General features: G+C 56.5%; 2 protein-coding genes across 5 annotated transcripts; one reads left to right on the top strand and one right to left on the bottom strand.

Moving 5' to 3' along the window:
* Positions 1-508: 508 nt before the first annotated feature.
* Positions 509-5,666, bottom strand: LOC144724220 (large ribosomal subunit protein eL28-like). 4 transcript variants are annotated; one of them, XM_078603161.1, is made up of 6 exons: positions 5,376-5,630; positions 4,237-4,365; positions 3,612-3,704; positions 3,063-3,186; positions 1,224-1,342; positions 509-673 (listed from the first exon to the last, which is right to left on the bottom strand). In XM_078603161.1, the coding sequence occupies exons 2-6, from the start codon at positions 4,297-4,299 to the stop codon at positions 575-577; spliced, it is 498 nt and encodes a 165-aa protein (XP_078459287.1). In that variant the 5' UTR covers positions 4,300-4,365; positions 5,376-5,630; the 3' UTR covers positions 509-574. The 4 variants fall into 4 exon arrangements, with proteins under 4 accessions (XP_078459287.1, XP_078459289.1, XP_078459290.1 ...); XM_078603163.1 differs by having other exon boundaries at positions 4,316-4,365; positions 5,376-5,404; XM_078603164.1 differs by lacking the exon at positions 4,237-4,365 and having other exon boundaries at positions 5,524-5,666.
* Positions 5,667-6,772: 1,106 nt separating this feature from the next.
* Positions 6,773-15,947, top strand: LOC144724221 (surfeit locus protein 4-like). The gene is made up of 7 exons (XM_078603165.1): positions 6,773-6,809; positions 7,173-7,381; positions 13,129-13,315; positions 14,039-14,115; positions 14,395-14,438; positions 14,767-14,953; positions 15,378-15,947. The coding sequence occupies exons 1-7, from the start codon at positions 6,788-6,790 to the stop codon at positions 15,639-15,641; spliced, it is 990 nt and encodes a 329-aa protein (XP_078459291.1). The 5' UTR covers positions 6,773-6,787; the 3' UTR covers positions 15,642-15,947.
* Positions 15,948-18,026: the final 2,079 nt, after the last annotated feature.

Below are 18,026 nucleotides of genomic sequence, written 5' to 3' on the forward strand. Positions count from 1 at the left end.
TGCTTCTCTCACCGCAATGGAGATCGTGTCAGGCTAGGTGCACAGAGACCACGAAGTGTTGAAGGCTCGATGGCAAGTCGAGGGACAGGCCCAGGTGATGGCCACGATGCACACACCCAACGTGCTACACTCACGGACGCACGAAGATGTTGGGTGTAGCCTCCAGGCTTTTGGGGCAAGTGCTGCGAGCGCCTATTGTGGCTGTCACGAGTGGGTAGTGGCCAGCACCACGCCTGGCCACCTTTGCCTCAGTGCCGTTAACACAGCAGGTACTAATTTATCGCCGAGTCTATCTGGGGGGAAGCCCAGCAGAGGCTCAAATAATGACCGTTGGAATAGAACTCCTATCGCCCGGTTCGTAGTGCACTACAGATGAACATGCACACATACGTCAACAATAACCGCCATTCGTCACCACGGTGCTTCTACCAGGCTAGGTGCACATGACCACGGAACCAGCACACACGCGTGTACACACACATGCGCGTACACACAGACAGCCACAACATTGGGAGCTGAAGGGTTTTGTTTATTTCCGCGAGTGAACGTGGTGGTGGTGGTGGCCAGGGACGGCTTATGCCGCCTTGGTGCCACGTGGCCGGCGCGCCTGCTTCTTCACCTCCTTCACCGGCTTTTGGCTCTTGAGGATGGCGCTAGCGCGGCGAAGGGCGGCCTGGACACGCGAGGGCATACGCACGCACATCATCTTTCATCGTGGGCCACAACAGTGCTGTCAATCTACAATAGCCAGGAGGTGGCTCCCAAGCTTCACTCCTCAGTGAGCAGTGGTTACCAGGCCATCGGCAGTTGTGGCACGTGTACAGGTACACACACCACTACCGCCACACAATCTATGTGCACAGCTGCGACACCGTCCCCTCTCTCACCCGCACCCGTTCACACAAACAATTCAGCTTCGCTCAATCCACGAATGGATGAGCCTCAAGCCATCGCCATCTCTCACGGCCTCGCGATGCAACAATCCATCTGGAACCTGTGCACGAGCCGAGTTCATCGCTCCATCTCCAAGATGGACGTGCTCTCGGGCAGGTTCCCTCCTTCGGCTGCCATTTCGACGTGAGCCTCTATCACCGGCCGTCATCCCTCCCGGGCACGAATCGGGCCCAAGCCCTCTCGTGTACCTCTACATCTTTAACCCGTGCCTTATCCAATCCACGCTTTTCTCGGTCGCAATACTTCCACGTGTGCACACCGCCACTCACCATGCGCAGGTCGGGGCGGTACTTGTTCTTGCGGATGACGTGGCGGATGCTGCTGAGCGTGGCGCGTGCGTCCTTGTTGATCACCGTGCGCACGTAGCTGTTGCCGGGCTTGCGCTGATCTGCAAGGGGCGACGGCGGCGCGGTTAACACCATTGCCGTTAAAAGATGATTTGCTCCTGTACAGGGTGCGCCAAAAATTACGAACCGTACGCATGTACGGTGACCACCCTGATTCACCGATTTTTAGGTGAGGCCACGTGATGATCCGACACGGTCATACAAATTAAGATACCACCTGCACCAGCGTTTAACACATCAATTGCTTTTTTAGCTCCCCGGTAAGTTGAACGATCTTTACATTCAAAATATCAATTAGATATGCGACGTTCCATGAGGACGAGTCAGCAAGTGAGAAAGTATTATTCTGCCTGCTGCATAGACCCATGCGTCAAGGGAACCAGCACTGCAGGTCACCACCTCACTTCTCTCTCGGCTTCTTCCCTCGCAATGGTCCACTCTGGAATTTCCTCCTTCCATCATCAGCGCATTCCCCAAGCTTTATCAATCATAACCTTGCTCAATTAAATGTGATCATTTTCCTTATGCAATTTTGACGGTGCCGTTGGTTGACAGTGCTGTTTGTTGCTGGCCGCATGGTGTTTTGCGCCTGCGCTCAGCAACTCTGCAAGTGTCTAACAGCGGATTCTGGACGAGCACACCAAATGCGTGTCCCCACGCTCGCACGGCTAGACACGTCCATATCTATCCCGGCAGGACCCGGCTCGTATTTTAAATAATCTACAGATGCATGCACGTTCTTCACATCGCTACAAATCATGACTCTTTGCCGTAGCCCAATACAGCGCTCTTCGTGCATCTCACGACGCTTTCAAATTTAAAACAAGACTCTAAGAACATTGGCCAATCAATCCAAATCAAAACAAATACCGTGTCACGTTTGGTAAAACAGATTTGGTCGTTGGGCATTTGGTCACGGAGGGCATTGGGAACGGCGGTGGCAAGCGATTGCCCGCGATGCTGCCGCCAACGCGGTAGGGGCGCCGGACGCCATTGTCGCGTCTCCAGGATTAGGTCGCGGCTGAAGGTTCGGGGCCTCCAGCGGTGTCCTCTACGCCCGCTGTGCGCCGCTGCCATATCGCCCGTCGAGGTTGCCGCGGGCTAAGCCCGGCACGCTAAGACCGCGGAGCTGCGTTTTAAGAGGCTTTGAGGATTTATTCTTCTCCAGAAGCTCTGCGTAAAAGTCACGCTCGCGAGCATCAACGCACGAGCCTGGCTTTTCTTGTGATTTTCAAGCGAACCCAGGGCGATTATTTTAAATTTCGCTGCGGTTGTTTACAGCCACCAGAAATAGCGGGCCCCATGTCTCTCTTAATTAAATCTGACGTGGTAGCCCTCGCACAAGACAGACCACCGGTAAATGTGTTATTGAGACACCCACCACTCAGATAGGGTAGTCAATGCTAGGCATGTAACCAGGCCTTAATTTCTCAATGAATAGTTTCCGGTTTATTGTTGATGGACTGGAGTAGGTGATACGTGCCTAGCAGGCAAGATGAGGTATACTGGATGCGGTTTGAGTGGCGTGTAAATAATGGCCAGACCCGGCTGAAATTAAGCCCTATGCGTAGCCATTTAGTCCTCACAATTGCGCGTCACAACGCTCATAAATAATTAATATTGCGCTCACTGTGCCATCGCACCAAGACTGTCCTGATCAATCCAACCATTAGTCTAACATCATTTTTTGGCACAAATCTAAAATCCGACAGCACCTCTTAACCCGTACCCAATCGCACGCCCGCCCCTCCCCCCACGTACTCGTGCGCCTCTTGGTGACGAGCACGACGCCCTTGCCGCTGGGGTTCGCCTCCACCCCCACCGTCTTCTTGTGGATGAGTCCATTGTAGCGGAACGAGTTGCGAGCCTTCAGGTTGTTGGGCTCCTGGGCACAAAAGCCGTGGTGGAGATGCAAGATGTATAAGGTTTAACGACGCAACACGGGAAAACAGCGCTCAACACAAAGGTACACACGGACTAAATTGCCTACACCACGCTGATCGTAGGTGTGTTAAATGTATCACGTGCACTACCCATTGACCGGTCTGAGACCATCAACTCAATATGCATTTGACAACTTGGGAGTTTAATCCACTGGCGGTGCTATCACCTCTGACGTACCCGGCAGCAAAATGATTGAGAAGCGTTCGCCGCTTCTGCGTACAAATCGGCCGAGTTTCTGCACACGCAGTTTCATCTACAGGCAAATCCCCCAACCAAGGGGAGGCTGCTCCCTTAACAGCCTGGCTCGCCAGCGGTATCCTTGGGGTTGTGACAGTGCCGGAGGAGAGGTGTGGAGGTGCCACTCACGGTGCTAAAGGTCTGCTTGTTTCGCTTGATGAGGAAGCTCGAGTTGTTGCGGATGATCATCCACTGCAGGTGTGCAGACATGGTGGCGCCGATCTGCACACGACCACGCGCAGGGCCGTGAGCACGCGCAGGCGCGACTCGCCGGCACCGCAGCCGAGCCGCACAGAACGCGGCGTCCCCCCCCCCCCCCAACTCTAGCCAACGAGCGAGTCTCCCTCAACGCGTCAGACCTCGGAAGCTCAGCATGCTCGAGCCTGGCTCGTGCCTTGATGGGGGACTACCTGGGAATGCCACGCGTTGTAAGCTTCGGCTGCAAGTTGGCCAGTGGCACTGGCACACAACTGCGCTTTTGTATCTTACTGCCCAGACAATATCAACGTGTTCTATTCGCCATATTTAATTATAAACGGTCCGAATATAAAATTGTACATTGAAATTGTTTATTAAACTTAAAGGGTGAATTAAAATCATAACGATTTGTCAGAGAATAAATTCACATTTTGTCCAACTGTCTGAATTAAATATTCAATGAACGTGGCCTAAATGTTACATATCTTGTTTTGGATGATTTCGTTTTGATCCTGTCACGATTGTGATTCGTCTCCGTTAATAAAAGTGCTCCCACGTGTTTTTTCGTAAACCAAGGGTGCCTGTCCGTATGAATAGACGAGCACACCGACTGGGGCATGGACACTGGCACACACCACGGCTCCACGGTCCAGGCCGGCAACACGTGTCCCCACACAGCAGCAAACTACAGCAACAAAGGCGCGCACACACACACACGTACCACTCCAGCACCTCTACACTGGCCCCGACAACACACCAACGGGAACTCATTGCCCCAACACAAACGATTCACGACACACTGCTGTACAGTGGACACTGATATGTCTTTACACGTTCTAATCACTCACAGAAACACAAACGCAAGCCAACATTAGGGACGTAAACTCATAAATGCCCTCACAAAGACCCCGTTTTATGTATAAATCCTTTATGAATGCCGCCAAGACGATAATGCTCACACCAACGCTCCCTAAACACACTCAATGCCCTCCTCCAATTCCCGCTTCAAACTGCCCCCTCCATATACAATCACCAATGCCCCATGTTCCCTATATATTCTGCCCACATTACGAACGCAACCCAATATCCACAGTAATGCCCCCTAGACACCAATGCCCTCCCATACACTTACCGATGACCCCCCCCCCCCCAACAAAACACAATTGTATTTTACACCTACGTGACTTTGCCGAAAGAACCAAAGAGTATGGATTCCTGCAGTCACGAAACGCACAACACCCCCTACTACACCACATCACTGCCCCCCATGCCCCCCACACGCACAGCACGGACACAGCAAGGCCTCCAAACCCCCCATACACAAACTCATGCCCCTCCCGCCCCCTACACACCGCAATGCCCCCTACATCATGCCCATGCCCCCTACACACCACAATGCCCCCTACACCATGCCCCCTACACCATGCCCATGCCCCCGCAACGCCCCCCACACTCTCGCGAATTCCCCATCCACCGCCACCGCCACGAGGTGCCGCCATCTCGGCCGGGCGGCCCGGGGCCTGCAGGCCTCGGGTCGCCCTGCCGCACCGCGAGCTCCCCCATCGCCAGGGACTGCCGAGGGGACCGCCACACAACCAAGGGGGGCCAAGAGGGACCAGGCGTAGCAGGGGTACAGCGGAGCGAGGGGGTTAAGGGGATAAATTTCGGGGTCCCGGGAACAGCCGCGACACGAACCTCACACCGCCTCGTCCTGGAGAGAGAAAGAAGCGCCGCGGAGGGATGCGCCTTAGCACCAGGGCAGGGATGCCAGCAAATACCGGATAACCAAGGAAAAGAGTGGTAAAGAGGTGAAAAGAGACGAGGAGAAGCGAAGGGAGGATACCTTGTGATCGTTTGAGATGCTTAGGAAAATGATTTGGTGGAAATGAAGGGGAACTATTTTATGTCGAAAAGATACGTGGATGTGGAGGAGGGGAGATGATTGCGCGTGACGTCATCAGCGCGCGCCGGCACGTGGGTGGGGACGGGAATGAATTTTAAATGTGGGCTCGTGGTGGGGGTAGGGAGAGAGGGGATAGAGGGGATAGGGAGAGAGGGGATAGAGAGAGAGTTGGGGGGTAGGGAGAGAGGGGATAGAGTGGATAGGGAGAGAGGGGATAGAGGTAGATAGGGAGAGAGTTGGGGGATAGGGAGAGAGGGGATAGAGGGGATAAAGGATAGAGGGGGATGGGGAGAGGGGATAGGGAGAGAGTTGGGGGATAGGGAGAGAGGGGATAGGGGATAGAGGGGATGGGGAGAGGGGATAGAGAGAGTTGGGATGGGGATAGAGGGGACAGGAAGAGAGTTAGGGGCTCGAGGGGATAGGGAAAGGGTTATCGAATCGAGGGGATAGGGAGAGAGGATATGGGAAGAGTTATGGGATAGGGGAAGAGCTTAGTGCAACGATTAGGGTTACAATTAGGGCTACATTCGAGGTAGGATTACAGGCCAAGGTTAGTCCCGGAGATGTTGGTGCAACCGTGGATCCAGGGACAGCACTGCTCGCCCATCGGTGCACAGTTGACGATTTAAACGCCCGTTAGTGGCCGTGTAGGGGGCCCGTGCCCCCCACAAATGGGCGGCATTGATCTAAGTTGTCATGGACGTTTTGATTTCCTTCTGTCTTTCACGCCAACCCCCACCAACCCCCAGTCAACCACCAAACATAAACATCCCTCTCGAACGATCACGAATATTCATTACCCCGCCTGTCCACCCAGGCAAGCCTGAGTCTCAAGACTTGATCAGGATGTCTCTGCCAAATGTTCCCAGTCTGGAGCTATGCCGCTGCAGTGTCATCTCATTTGAGTTATATGGAGATATTCTTCCAGCAAAGGGATGATTGACCAACACGAGTTCCATTGTGGGGTTGTTTAGTTATGGGAGGAAACCGGAGAATCCGGAGGAAACCTGCCGAACAAGGAGGGGATATTCAAACTCCACGTGGAGTTACGCCCCAGTCGAGAATCTAACCCACGAGTTCCTTGCTGTGTTACCACTGTGACCCGCATGGCGTTCATACGACAGGAGCCAGCTTCATATCGACACAATTACTGTTCACATTTACAGCAGAGCAATGTTATTGTGCTAATTGCAAGAGCTGGTCCATGGACCAGAGCAGCTATGAGGGTGCGTCTTTTAATCCGTTCGCTGCGTGTGACTTGATTTGTGCAACTTTGTGGTGGTGGTGATGGTGATCGTGGTGATGATGGTGACCGGTGGTGGTGGTGGCCTCCCACCCCCTCGTGTGCCGTGGAGGTCTCCATCGGGTGCTCGCTAACAGCACTTGCCCCAACAGTTTAAGGCTACACGGGGTGTCGTTGTTTTTGGCGATGTTTAGAATATTTGGCATCTGCCAATTCGTCTTTGTTCTGGACACTTGTTACAATCGACACTGGACGCCGTTACCAAACAAGATGTTCCGTCTCAAGGGACTATTTATCGGGGTGAAATTATTCAACAAAATAGACTCAAATCATTTCCCTCCCCCAGACAATTCTGGGCCACAGCGCCGCCTGGCGGCAGCGAGGGGCTACGGCCGGGACCCCGTGCGACGTGGCAGGCCGAGAGGGGAGGAGAGGGAGGCGGGCAGCAGCAGCAGCACCCCGGGGTCTCTGGTCGGTCCGCTTCTCTCGGACCCAGCTGAGTCTGCCATGGCCCACGAGGGCGCGGTCCGGGTGGCCGAGGACGCGGCAGACCAGGTGAGGGACCCCTGTGGGAGACGCCGGGGCACGGTGCGGGGCACGGGCCGAGCGAGACTTGTGGGGTTGGTGGGGGGAGGTGGGCCGGGATGGTGCCTGGCTGTGTCTCCTCTTGGATAACTCTCTCTCTCTCACGGTGTCTCCATGTGTCTCGCTGTCTCTCACGGTGTCTCCATGTGTCTCCCTGTATCTCGCTGTGTCTCACTGTGTCTCCTCTTGGCTAACTCTCTCTCCCTGTGTCTCCATGTGTCTCTCCGTGCCTCGCTGTGTCTCCCTGTGTCTCCTCTGGGCTATCTCTCTCCCTGTGTCTCTCTGTGTCTTCCTGTGTCTTCTCTGGGCAAACTCTCTCTCTCGCTGTATCGCTATGTGTCTCCCTGTCTCCCTGTCTCTCCCGGTGTTTCCCTGTCTCCCTGTTTCTCCGTGTCTCCCTGTGTCTCTGTCTGTCTCCCTGTGTCTCCCTGTGTCTCTGTCTCCCAGTGTCTCCCTGTGTCTCTGTCTGTCTCCCTGTGTCTTCCAGTGTCTCCCTGTGTCTCTCTGTGTCTCCCAGTGTCTCCCTGTGTCTCCCTGCGTCTCTGTGTCTCCCTGTGTCTCCCTGTGTCTCCCTGTGTCTCGCTGTCTCTCCCTGTGTCTCCCTGTGTCACCCTGTGTCTCTCAGTGTCCCCCTGTGTCTCCCTGTGTCTCACTGTCTCCCTGTGTCTCCCTGTGTCTCTGTCTGTCTCCCTGTGTCTGTCTGTCTCCCTGTGCCTCCCAGTGTATCCCTGTGTCTCCCTGTGTCACCATGTGTCTCTCAGTGTCTCTCTGTGTCTCCTTGTCTCCCTGTGTCCCCCTGTGTCTCCCAGTGTCTCTGTGTCTCCCTGTGTCTCCTGTGTCTTGCTGTCTCTCCCTGTGTCTCCCTGTGTCTCTCTGTGTCTCCCTGTGTCTCCCAGTGTCTCCCTGTATCTCGCTGTCTCTCCCTGTGTCTCCCTGTGTCTCTCTGTCTCCCAGTGTCTCCCTGTGTCTCCCTGTCTCCCTGTGTCTCCCTGTGTATCCCAGTATCTATGTGTCTCCCTGTGTCTCCCAGTGTCTCCCTGTGTCTCCCAGTCTCTCCCTGTGTCTCCCTGTGTCTCCCTGTCTCCCTGTGTCTCCCTGTCTCTCCGTGTTTCCCTGTGTCTCCCTGTGTCTCCCCCTGTCTCTCTGTGTGTCTCCTGTCCCACTGTACCGTGTCCTCTCAGCCACTGCACCCCGCCTGCATCTCCCTCGGCCCCTGCTCGGAGACCTTTTAGGGGGGTTGCAGTAGAACGGCGAGGGGATATCCGGACCCCCGTTGGCGTGACCCCCGTTGGCGTGACCCCCTCGTCAGGTCATCTAGTCTACACGTGCATGTCCAGCCCTGTTAATCCACTGCTGGATGAGGGGCGTGCAAGGGAGTTATTTGTCTATCTATGCTGAACGCTGCGTGTGGGAACTCGGTGTAGGGTGTATGTAAGTTGAACTTCTTTCGCACCGTACGTAGCCAACCGTACCAATTGGTGGTGTGGTGCATCGACTCGCAGTAAAACAACGCGTCTCGTCACACTGCCCTCTGCCTCCCACAACGAAGCCGATAGCACCCGCCAGTCGTGGCCAGGCTCAACGCCTGCTTGGCTTCTGAGACCGGCGCGTCCCGGGTTCGGCCCTGCGGGGTGGTCATTGACCTCCCCTGTGGGGTGCCCTGGTGAATGGCTCCGATCGGGGTCACGGCGGGGGGGGGGGCACTTGTGGGATGCGAGTTTGTGATCATAGGACCCAAGGAACCAGACGATATTACCAAAGATGATGCTGGGATGATGATCGTGATGATCGTGATGCTACTACGATGATAATAATGTAGATGGTCATATTCGTGATTCTAGGATGATAATGATGATGGTGATGATGCTTGGGTAATAATGATGATACTAATGATAATGACGATGATGCTGCTGATGATAATGATGAAATGTGGTCATGATGGTTATCATGTTGATGATTATGCTCATGTAATTTATGATAATGATGAGGATAATGACGATATTGATTATGATGATGTTGAGATGATGATGCTGATAATGATGATGACACGATGAATGCAATGATAATAATGGTGATCGTGAATAGAGTGTAAACATCGTGGTGATCACGTTGGAATGATGAGGGTAATGATGGTGGTGGTGAGAATGTTGCGATGACCATGATAGTGGTGATGATGACCGTTCATGTCCGAGGCCCCTGCCACTAATGAGCCTGTGCACAGGGGGGTGTCGTGGTGCCTCTGGCTGGCGAGAAATCGGCGCCATCAGCAGCAGCCGGCGTCTAGCGCCGCTGGGGCGATTCATGAGGTCACCGAGGACGACGAGAGCGACTTTGTAGAGCAGCGTTCAGTGATTGCAACTCGTCGACAATCCATTAACTTATACAACACCCCTTGCGTCTCTTAACACACCTGTGTCTGTAGAACACCTGTGTCTCTCTAACTCATCTGTGTCTCTAACTGTGTGTATCTGTCTCTAACACATCTCTCTGTCTCTCTCTAACTCAGCAATTCGTCTTCACGTCTCTCTGTAAGACATCTACGTCCGTGTGTCTCTAACACATCTGTGCGCCTCTGTGTCTCTCTGCAACACATCCGTATCTCTGTCTCTTTGTAACACATACGCCTATCTCTGCATCTCTCTCATTGTCGTTCAATTGGCTGAAATCGTGGTTGATTGCTGGAGACATCATGGATTGTGAACTAATGAGACGTAACAACCACGCGTGCTCCGAACCGAACGGGGCGTCACTCGGGTTGCTCAGAGGCCATCCTCCTCGAGGCGACAACTGTTTGCGTGCTCGCGACGATTGTCGCGATAACAACGCCACGTCACCTCGCCATTGGGAAGGCAGCAAAGCGAAAACGCGGACTCGGCCTGTTCCTCTCTGTACGGGATGGAGCGTTCACCCCCCTAGCGCGCGCGGGGTTGGCCGATAATACCGTCGTATATAGAGGATCGCAGAGCTTGGATAATTGTTGGCACCGGCTCCTCACCGCCTGGGCTGCCTTCCCGCTCGTGCTGTGGTGGCTCCTCCTGGCGCCTCCGAGTCGTTCTCTCATCACAGCCCAGCCACGGTGACGTCACCACTGCCTCAATCACCCTGGCAAGAGTTTGGCTAAGCGCCCATTTAACGGTTAATAGCGGATGCGTTACAAATTGACGTTGTGATTTTGTGAAATATATAAATATATTTACATCTTTTTTGGGGGGGGGGGTGGGGGGGAAACCCCCGCACTTCCTCCACACGTGCGTGCGGTCTACAGCGGGGGGGAGGGGGGGTGACGTCATCACGCACGAGCGCGGTCCGGCGTGGTGGCGTGTGGGTGACGTCACAGTGTGCCGAGTCCTCGTCACGGCGAGGGTGAATGCACGAGTGGAGTTTCAGGGCAACCGCGACCACGGTGGCAGGCGATAGAAGAGCGGCATGGGGGCGACTCTCGTGTCTGTGTGTGTGGGGTGGTTGGGGCTCTGTGTTGTTCGGGGCAGGTTTACGGGAATCGCGTGATGGTGTGTGAGGAGGCACAGCGTTAAACACGACAATCGGCGTCGGTGTGGACAATATAAATAACTAAATAACTAAACAGACTCGACTTCCCTTATCTGTCACTCTACATTCAGTACAAACGACTAGTACAGGATCCTTTTTACCGCCTTTTGGGAGTGCCCAATTTCAGCAGCATTGATTGGTTAAATACAAGCAACCTCTGGACCGGTTTTCCACATTCAAGTGTCTCAGCAGCAGGTTTCTTGCAACCAATGCTGCAGACGAACTGCTGGATGTGTAATGGCAGGGGCCCTGTCTCTGTTAGGCTTGGGTCCTGGTCGCTGCCTATTCCACAGACCTAAACCCGGACATCTTTCTCAGCCTGCAACCTTTGATACGGATCCTAGTCCGAGTTGGACATCAATCTCGAATCAACTTTGGGCCAACGTTGGGTGTGGTTGGAACCATCGGGCCAGCATCCTCCAGCTCTCGCCCAATGCACGGGGCTGTCGAGTTCTGTTCGGATCAATATTCTGTCCGGATCAATGTTCTGTTCGGATCAATCTTCCCTTCCGATTGCTCCGATCCGATCGGACCAATCGGCGTCTGCGGCTGAGCACGCGGAGCCGGCTGCGACCGGAGCACGTGGCTGGGCAGGGCGGACGGGCCACGTCCACACCGCGGGGGACGTCGTCACGGCTCAAACCAACTGGGCCCGAGTCGGGAGGGGGGGGAGGTTCACAGACGTGCGGAATCCCAGGGAGTTCTAAACTTACAATAGCACGTGGAGGCCCAGTGTGAGAGGCGCGTCTGTGTACGTGTTTGTGCGAGTGGCAGTGTAGACCTCCTGTCAGCGAGCCTTCGACATTTCACGTGGCCTCAAAGTGCACCAGGCCTGGCACGGGCGCCGTGGTGACGTCACCGCCACTTAGTGGCGAAAGGCGCGGGTATTGGTAGACAAAGGTAGGTCGACTCAGCCTCAAATGAGTACCTGGTGCGTTGTATAAACATCGGAACTGGGGAGAAAAAGGTGGTCAGGCGTGGTGTTACCCACTCACCCCGTCGTGTGCGGTATCGGCCTTCATAGGTGCGGGATAACAGCACTTGCCCTGTTGGTGTGTGCAGGCTACACAGGGGATCTTTGTCCTTGACGTGTGCGAGTGGCAGGCATAGCGCTTGAGAGTGTTTACTTTGGAGGCAGATGCCTGGGAGTTCACATCCTGCCACGTGCTTTCCCACAGAGCCAGACTGTCAAAGCCTTGCACCCCGGAGAAGGGTCGATCTCCTCTCTCAGAGGGACCTGTGCTTCTCCCAGCCGGGTTCTGCCTTTGCGGTGGGCGTGCAGGGGCGGCTGCCCACAGCGGGAACGGTGCAAAAATAATTGATTAAGAATGAGACGCAGAGACACAGAGACACAGAGACTGATTCAGTGAGAAACGAATTCCACCCCAACGAGGTTCCTTCTTGAGTAGACACCTTGGCCAGGCACCCTAGCCTGTATCAACGCCATCGATTATTCACGAGGCGGCGCGGGCAGGGAGTCATGGCGATGATTGTCTTGCGTTGGCGGTGATCAATCCACTTCTGGATTCAGGCCTCCTCGAGCAATGTTCATCCCTCGCGATGCTGCGACGTAACAATCCACCTTGCCCCGCGCTGCAGCTGATCACGACCGCGGTGGGGTCCTCGGTCTACGGTGGTGGAACCTCCACGAGGGGGCTCGGCGGGAGGGGAAGCGGTTCGCCTTTGGAAGGTCGCGAGTTCTAACTCCCGGTTGTCCTTTTGACTCGGCCCATCATCCCTCTGTCCACGGTCGATAACATTAAAATAAGTACCGCTTTGTGTGGAAGTCAACAGCGGTTGATGCGTTGACTCGCCCAGCCCTGCCATGGGAACGTTGAATTTCTACCAATGGCTCAGTCGGAGCTGTAAACGGGAGATGAGCATTGCCATGACAGTGATTTGAGCTGAAAATCACCCTGCCCCCCCGCAAAACATGGAACATTGGGCCAAGCTTGCGCACCTCTGATTAGCACAGTGGGCTACATACGGTGTGAAAGAAGTTTAACGTACATACAACCTCGAGCCAACGTCGACACAACAGCTGAACGTTGGGCCAACGTCGAGCAAACGTCGGGCCACCATCGGCCCAACGGTTCCAACCACGACGCCAACGTTACCACGTTCACGGGAACCCGCACGTCGTCTCCCCCCCCCCCCGCCCCCCGTAGTTCCTGCGCGTGACCAAGCACTACCTGCCGCACGCGGCGCGCCTCTGCCTGGTGAGCACCTTCCTGGAGGACGGCGTGCGCATGTGGTTCCAGTGGTCGGAGCAGCGCGACTACATCGAGGGCAGCTGGGGCGGCGGCGCTGCGCTCGCCACAATCTTCGTGCTTGTCAACCTGCTCGGCCAGATTGGTACGGGACCCCCCCCCCCCCACGTCCGGCATGCCCCCCCCCCCAACTGAGGTTTCACCGGGGGGCTGGGGGGGAGATAGAGGGGCTCAGGTTGTCCGGTGCTTGTCGGACGGCAATGGGCGCCGTTCAGGATAACAACCGGGGTGAGGGCTGTCAACCGGTCAACACAATTGGTTACCAGTTCTGAGAGTCAGGAACCGGATGCCAGTTCAAGTGGGGTGTGAGTAGCGGACGCGGCGATTGGTGCACGCGGACGTACAAACCGCACGGTGCAGACCTAAGTCACGGTGTGGTTCACGTGCCCCCCGTTCTCAGTTGACAGGTGAAGGTGCCACTTGCTGAGGGAGGGGCCTTCACTTGGTGCAGCTCCAGAGGGTATTTGGCCTCCTCTTCCACCATTTACCCTGCTGGGTGTGCAGAGGCAGTGGAGGGGGGCGGGGGATGGGGGGAGGTGGCAGCTCTGTGTTTTTCTCGATCACTTGGATAATTGGAGATCCCAGCTCTAGTCTGGGTCGTTGCTATGGTTATGGCTCTTATGTGGATCGTTGCTATGGTTATGGCTCTCATGTGGATCGTTGCTATGGTTAGGCTGAGGGTTAATGTTGGCGTCACTTTTAGAGGTCGGCTTAAGGGCTAGCGTTTAGGGATTAGGGGTGAGGGGTGAGGGGTTAGGGGTGAGGGGTTTGTCTCCGGCCTCACCATGTCCCTGCCGTGTCCCTGCAGGTGGCTGCCTCCTCATCCTGTGCCGCAAGTTTGTTCCCCACGCCTGCTGCGGCCTCTTCGTCATCATCGCTCTGCAGGTGAGCTCATCATCGTCGCCATCGTCGCTATCGTCGCCATCATCGTCATCGTCATCGTCGTCATCATCATCGTCACCAGAGCTTATTCTGTCCGTGATCAGCGCGGCGCATGAGCAGTGGACTGGACTCGTCGCAGGAGTGCACAAGAACAAACGTTGGGACGTACTCTCGAATGCCACGTGGAAGAGAGGGAGGGAGAGTGCCGCTCTCTGGCAGCCACTTTCTCATGGTCCACGTGTGTGCCCCCTCCCCCCCTCCATCACCTCCATCTCCTCGCAGACCGTGGCCTACAGCATCCTGTGGGACATCAAGTTCCTCATGAGGTGAGGGCGTGTGTGGGGGGCACGCGAACACCTGGGGCCAGGAAACACGCCGGCCAGCGTCGTCGCCAGCCACGTTCGGTCCACTGCTGGATGAAGGCCTGCTCCCCGGCACCGCGCGTCTCGCACGATGCTGAGAAGCGGCGACCCAGGAGGCGCCGACTCGGCCCTGAGCTGATGTCAACCGCTCCGTCTCCGCGAGGGCCATGCCCCAGGGGGGCGCATTCCGATTTTTCAATCGTCGGATCGACGCATCGTCGCTCGCCGAGATACCAGAAGCGCCCCCTCACACCGCCCCTCCCTTTCCCGCCGCCCCCCCCCCCCCCCACAGGAACCTGGCTCTGGGCGGGGGGCTGCTGCTACTGCTGGCCGAGTCGCGCTCCGAGGGGCGGTCGATGTTTGCGGGGGTCCCCAGCGCCGGCGGGACATCCCCCCGCCACCTCCTGCAGCTGGGCGGGAGGCTGCTGCTGGTGCTCATGTTCATGACGCTGCTGCACCTGGAGGCCAGCGCGCTCTCCGTGAGTAGGGGCCGGGGGTGGGGACTCGCGGGGTGCAGGGGGACTCTAGCGGAGGTGGGGGTTATGGAGGGATGGATCTATTTCATTAAACTATTTTTATTTTCCAGCTAAGGCTCACCGAGCTATATAGCTCTTTTTCATTTGAAAATGTATACCAGCCAAATTCTATGGGAGGCTTATGGAGAGAGGGGAATTTGGGGGGCTGATAGAGAGAGGGGATGATATGGGTGGGGTGGGGCCCTGGGGGGTGGGGCCCTAATGAAGTCACAGGGGGCTGGTTGGGGGGCTCAAGGGCAGAGGGGATCCCTAAGGTGGAGGTGGGGGTGACGGGGGCTTAATAGGTGCTCCTCGCTAACAGCACTTGCCCCGACCGTCCGAGGCTACATGGGGGATCTTTGCCTGCCGCCGTGCGTGTGGCCGCCAGGTGGTGCAGGACGTGGTGGGCACGGCCCTCATGCTGCTGGTGGCCGTGGGCTACAAGACGAAGCTGGCGGCGCTCACGCTGGTGCTGTGGCTCTCGGCGCTCAACGTCTACCTGAACGCGTTCTGGGCCGTGGCGGCCCACAAGCCCCTGCACGACTTCCTCAAGTACGACTTCTTCCAGACGCTGTCCGTCACCGGAGGCCTGCTGCTCGTCGTGGCGCTCGGCCCCGGGGGCGTCTCCGTCGACGAGAAGAAGAAGTGGTGACCGCCTCCGCCGTGCTGCACCGCCCGACCCCCGGCACGCCGACCTGCACCGGCCGCACCGACCGCTGCCCCTCCCCACCCCTCCCGACCACCCCCCGTGTGTGTGTCCGTGTGTCCGTGTGTCCGTGTGTCTGTGTGCGTGAGCGTTCATCTCGGGCCACGTGGCGACATGACCGCTCAATTCAACCTTGCGTGCAAAAATCAATCAATCAATTGTTCGTTCGTTAGCCACGTGAATCGCACGCGGGTCGACCGCCTGCGTTACGTTTCTGGTAATGGGGAGGGGGGTGGGACGGAAAAAACCGAATGAGCAAAACCCCCAAAAGAGAGAAACAATACAAACGGGATATCAAAACGGGCCGTGTCGTGACGCTTCAGCAAATAGAATTGGGGGGGGGGGGAAGGGGGGTTTGTAGTGAACCGTGAGAGGCTGAGCAGCTACCAGTCACCAGTCACGTGTCCATGCAGTCACTGTCACGGAGCGCACGCGGTGAAGGTAGCGCCTTCGCCCACCCCCCCCCCCCCCCCCCATTTGCGGAGTCCGTACCCCCTGCGGAGTCTGTACCGCCCGTGAGGTGCGTACTCCGCGCACCCCCCACGCGCCCCCCACGCGCCCCCCACGCGCCCCCCACGCGCCCCCCACGGAGTCCGTCATCCGCATGCCGCTCCGCTGCTGCTGCCCGGGGATCGTGGCTGGCTGGGGGTGAGGCGGAGGTGGCGAGGGTCAGAGTTCACGGTGCAGTGACCCTGCGGTCCCACGCTCCCCGTCCCGGGCCCCGTCCACTTCCCTTCCCTCGCCTCCTGCCGCTCCTCTCGTGGGCACCTCGCTCTGAGCCCCCCACTCCGTCTGGGTCCCCCTCCCCCCCATGCTCTGAGAGCGACGGTTCCGTGTGATCCACCCTCAGGGGCAGACGGCCTCCCAGCAACCAAAACGGTGCCCTACTTGGGCCCCCGGGGTGCCCAGTCCGTCCGTTTTGTGGCCTCAGCATTCACGATTTGGTGCGCGGGTGGGGGCCCTGGACCCCTGGTCTTCTGGGGGGGCGAGGTTGAGGGCGCGCGCCGGGATGGGACGGCAGGAGGAGGGAGAGAGACGACGTCAGGCGGTGGTGAACGCTGCTTGCTCGGTGTGTGGTGTGGTGGGTTACAGTGTGGGTAGAGAGTGACGTGTTTGTGTCCTGTCCAGTGTAGTATGTACATCGCATTGTTGTGTGTGTGTGTGGTGTGTGTGATGTGTATCTGTGTGTGTGTGGTGTGTGTGATGTGTATCTGTGGGTGTGTGTGGTGTGTGATGTGTATCTGTGTGTGTGTGTGGTGTGTGTGATGTGTATCTGTGTGTGTGTGTGGTGTGTGATGTGTATCTGTGTGTGTGTGTGGTGTGTGATGTGTATCTGTGTGTGTGTGTGGTGTGTGATGTGTATCTGTGTGTGTGTGGTGTGTGTGATGTGTATCTGTGTGTGTGTGTGGTGTGTGATGTGTATCTGTGGGTGTGTTGTGGTGTGTATCTGTGTGTAATCGAGTGTGTGTGACGGAGTGTGTGAGTATTTGCACCCGTGTGTGTATGTGTAGTGTGTGTGGTATGGGTCCGGCTTTATTTGTATTAGTGGTATGTGTATAAGAGTATGCGGCATGTGTATGTATGAGGGTGCCTGTATGTGTGGTATGTGTGTGGTATGTGTGTAATTGGAAGTGCGTGGTGTGCGTGTGTTAGTGAGTGCGTGCGGCCTGTGTCTGCGCGTTACGGGGAGCTGTGGCACAATCGTTTGCACGCCCGGTGACCCAAGTTTGATTCCCGCTCATGGCCAACACCGGTGACGAATATCTGAACCGGTCCTAGGCACCCCCTAGGTGGACTCAGCCTGAAGTGAGTACCTGGTACGGTGTGTAAAATCAGCACTGGGGAGAGAAAGGCGGCCGGGCGTGGTGCTGGCTACACCACCCCCTTTTGTGCCGTGCCGCCCTTAATAGGTGCTCGCTAACATAACTTGCCCCAACAGCCTGTTAAAGGCTACACGGGGGATCTTTGTCTGTTACCACAACCGCTCACCGCCGCACGAGCGAGGGATGGAATTGAGGGATCGGTAAGGGGGGAGGGGGGGTCATCGCAAACATTCCGAGTGGGGTCCGAGGATTTCTCGCTGGGCGGTTTCATTTTTATCAGCATCATCAGCATCGTTTACGACTGTCGCCGTTGTCGTTTTAAAGTGTATCGGTCAATAAACCCTCACGTTCACATCTCAACTCGGTGCGTGGGTGGATGCGTGAGTGCGTGGGTAAATGTGTGAGTGTATGGATGAGTGCATGAGTGGGTGAGCGGGTGGGTGGGTGAGTGCATGAGTGAGTGAGCGGGTGGGTGAGTGGATGAGTGGGAGAGCGAGTGGGTGGGTGG

This window comes from Lampetra planeri, chromosome 20 (genome assembly GCF_965212315.1).
Source record: "Lampetra planeri chromosome 20, kcLamPlan1.2.h2, whole genome shotgun sequence".
Lineage (NCBI taxonomy): Eukaryota > Metazoa > Chordata > Hyperoartia > Petromyzontiformes > Petromyzontidae > Lampetra > Lampetra planeri.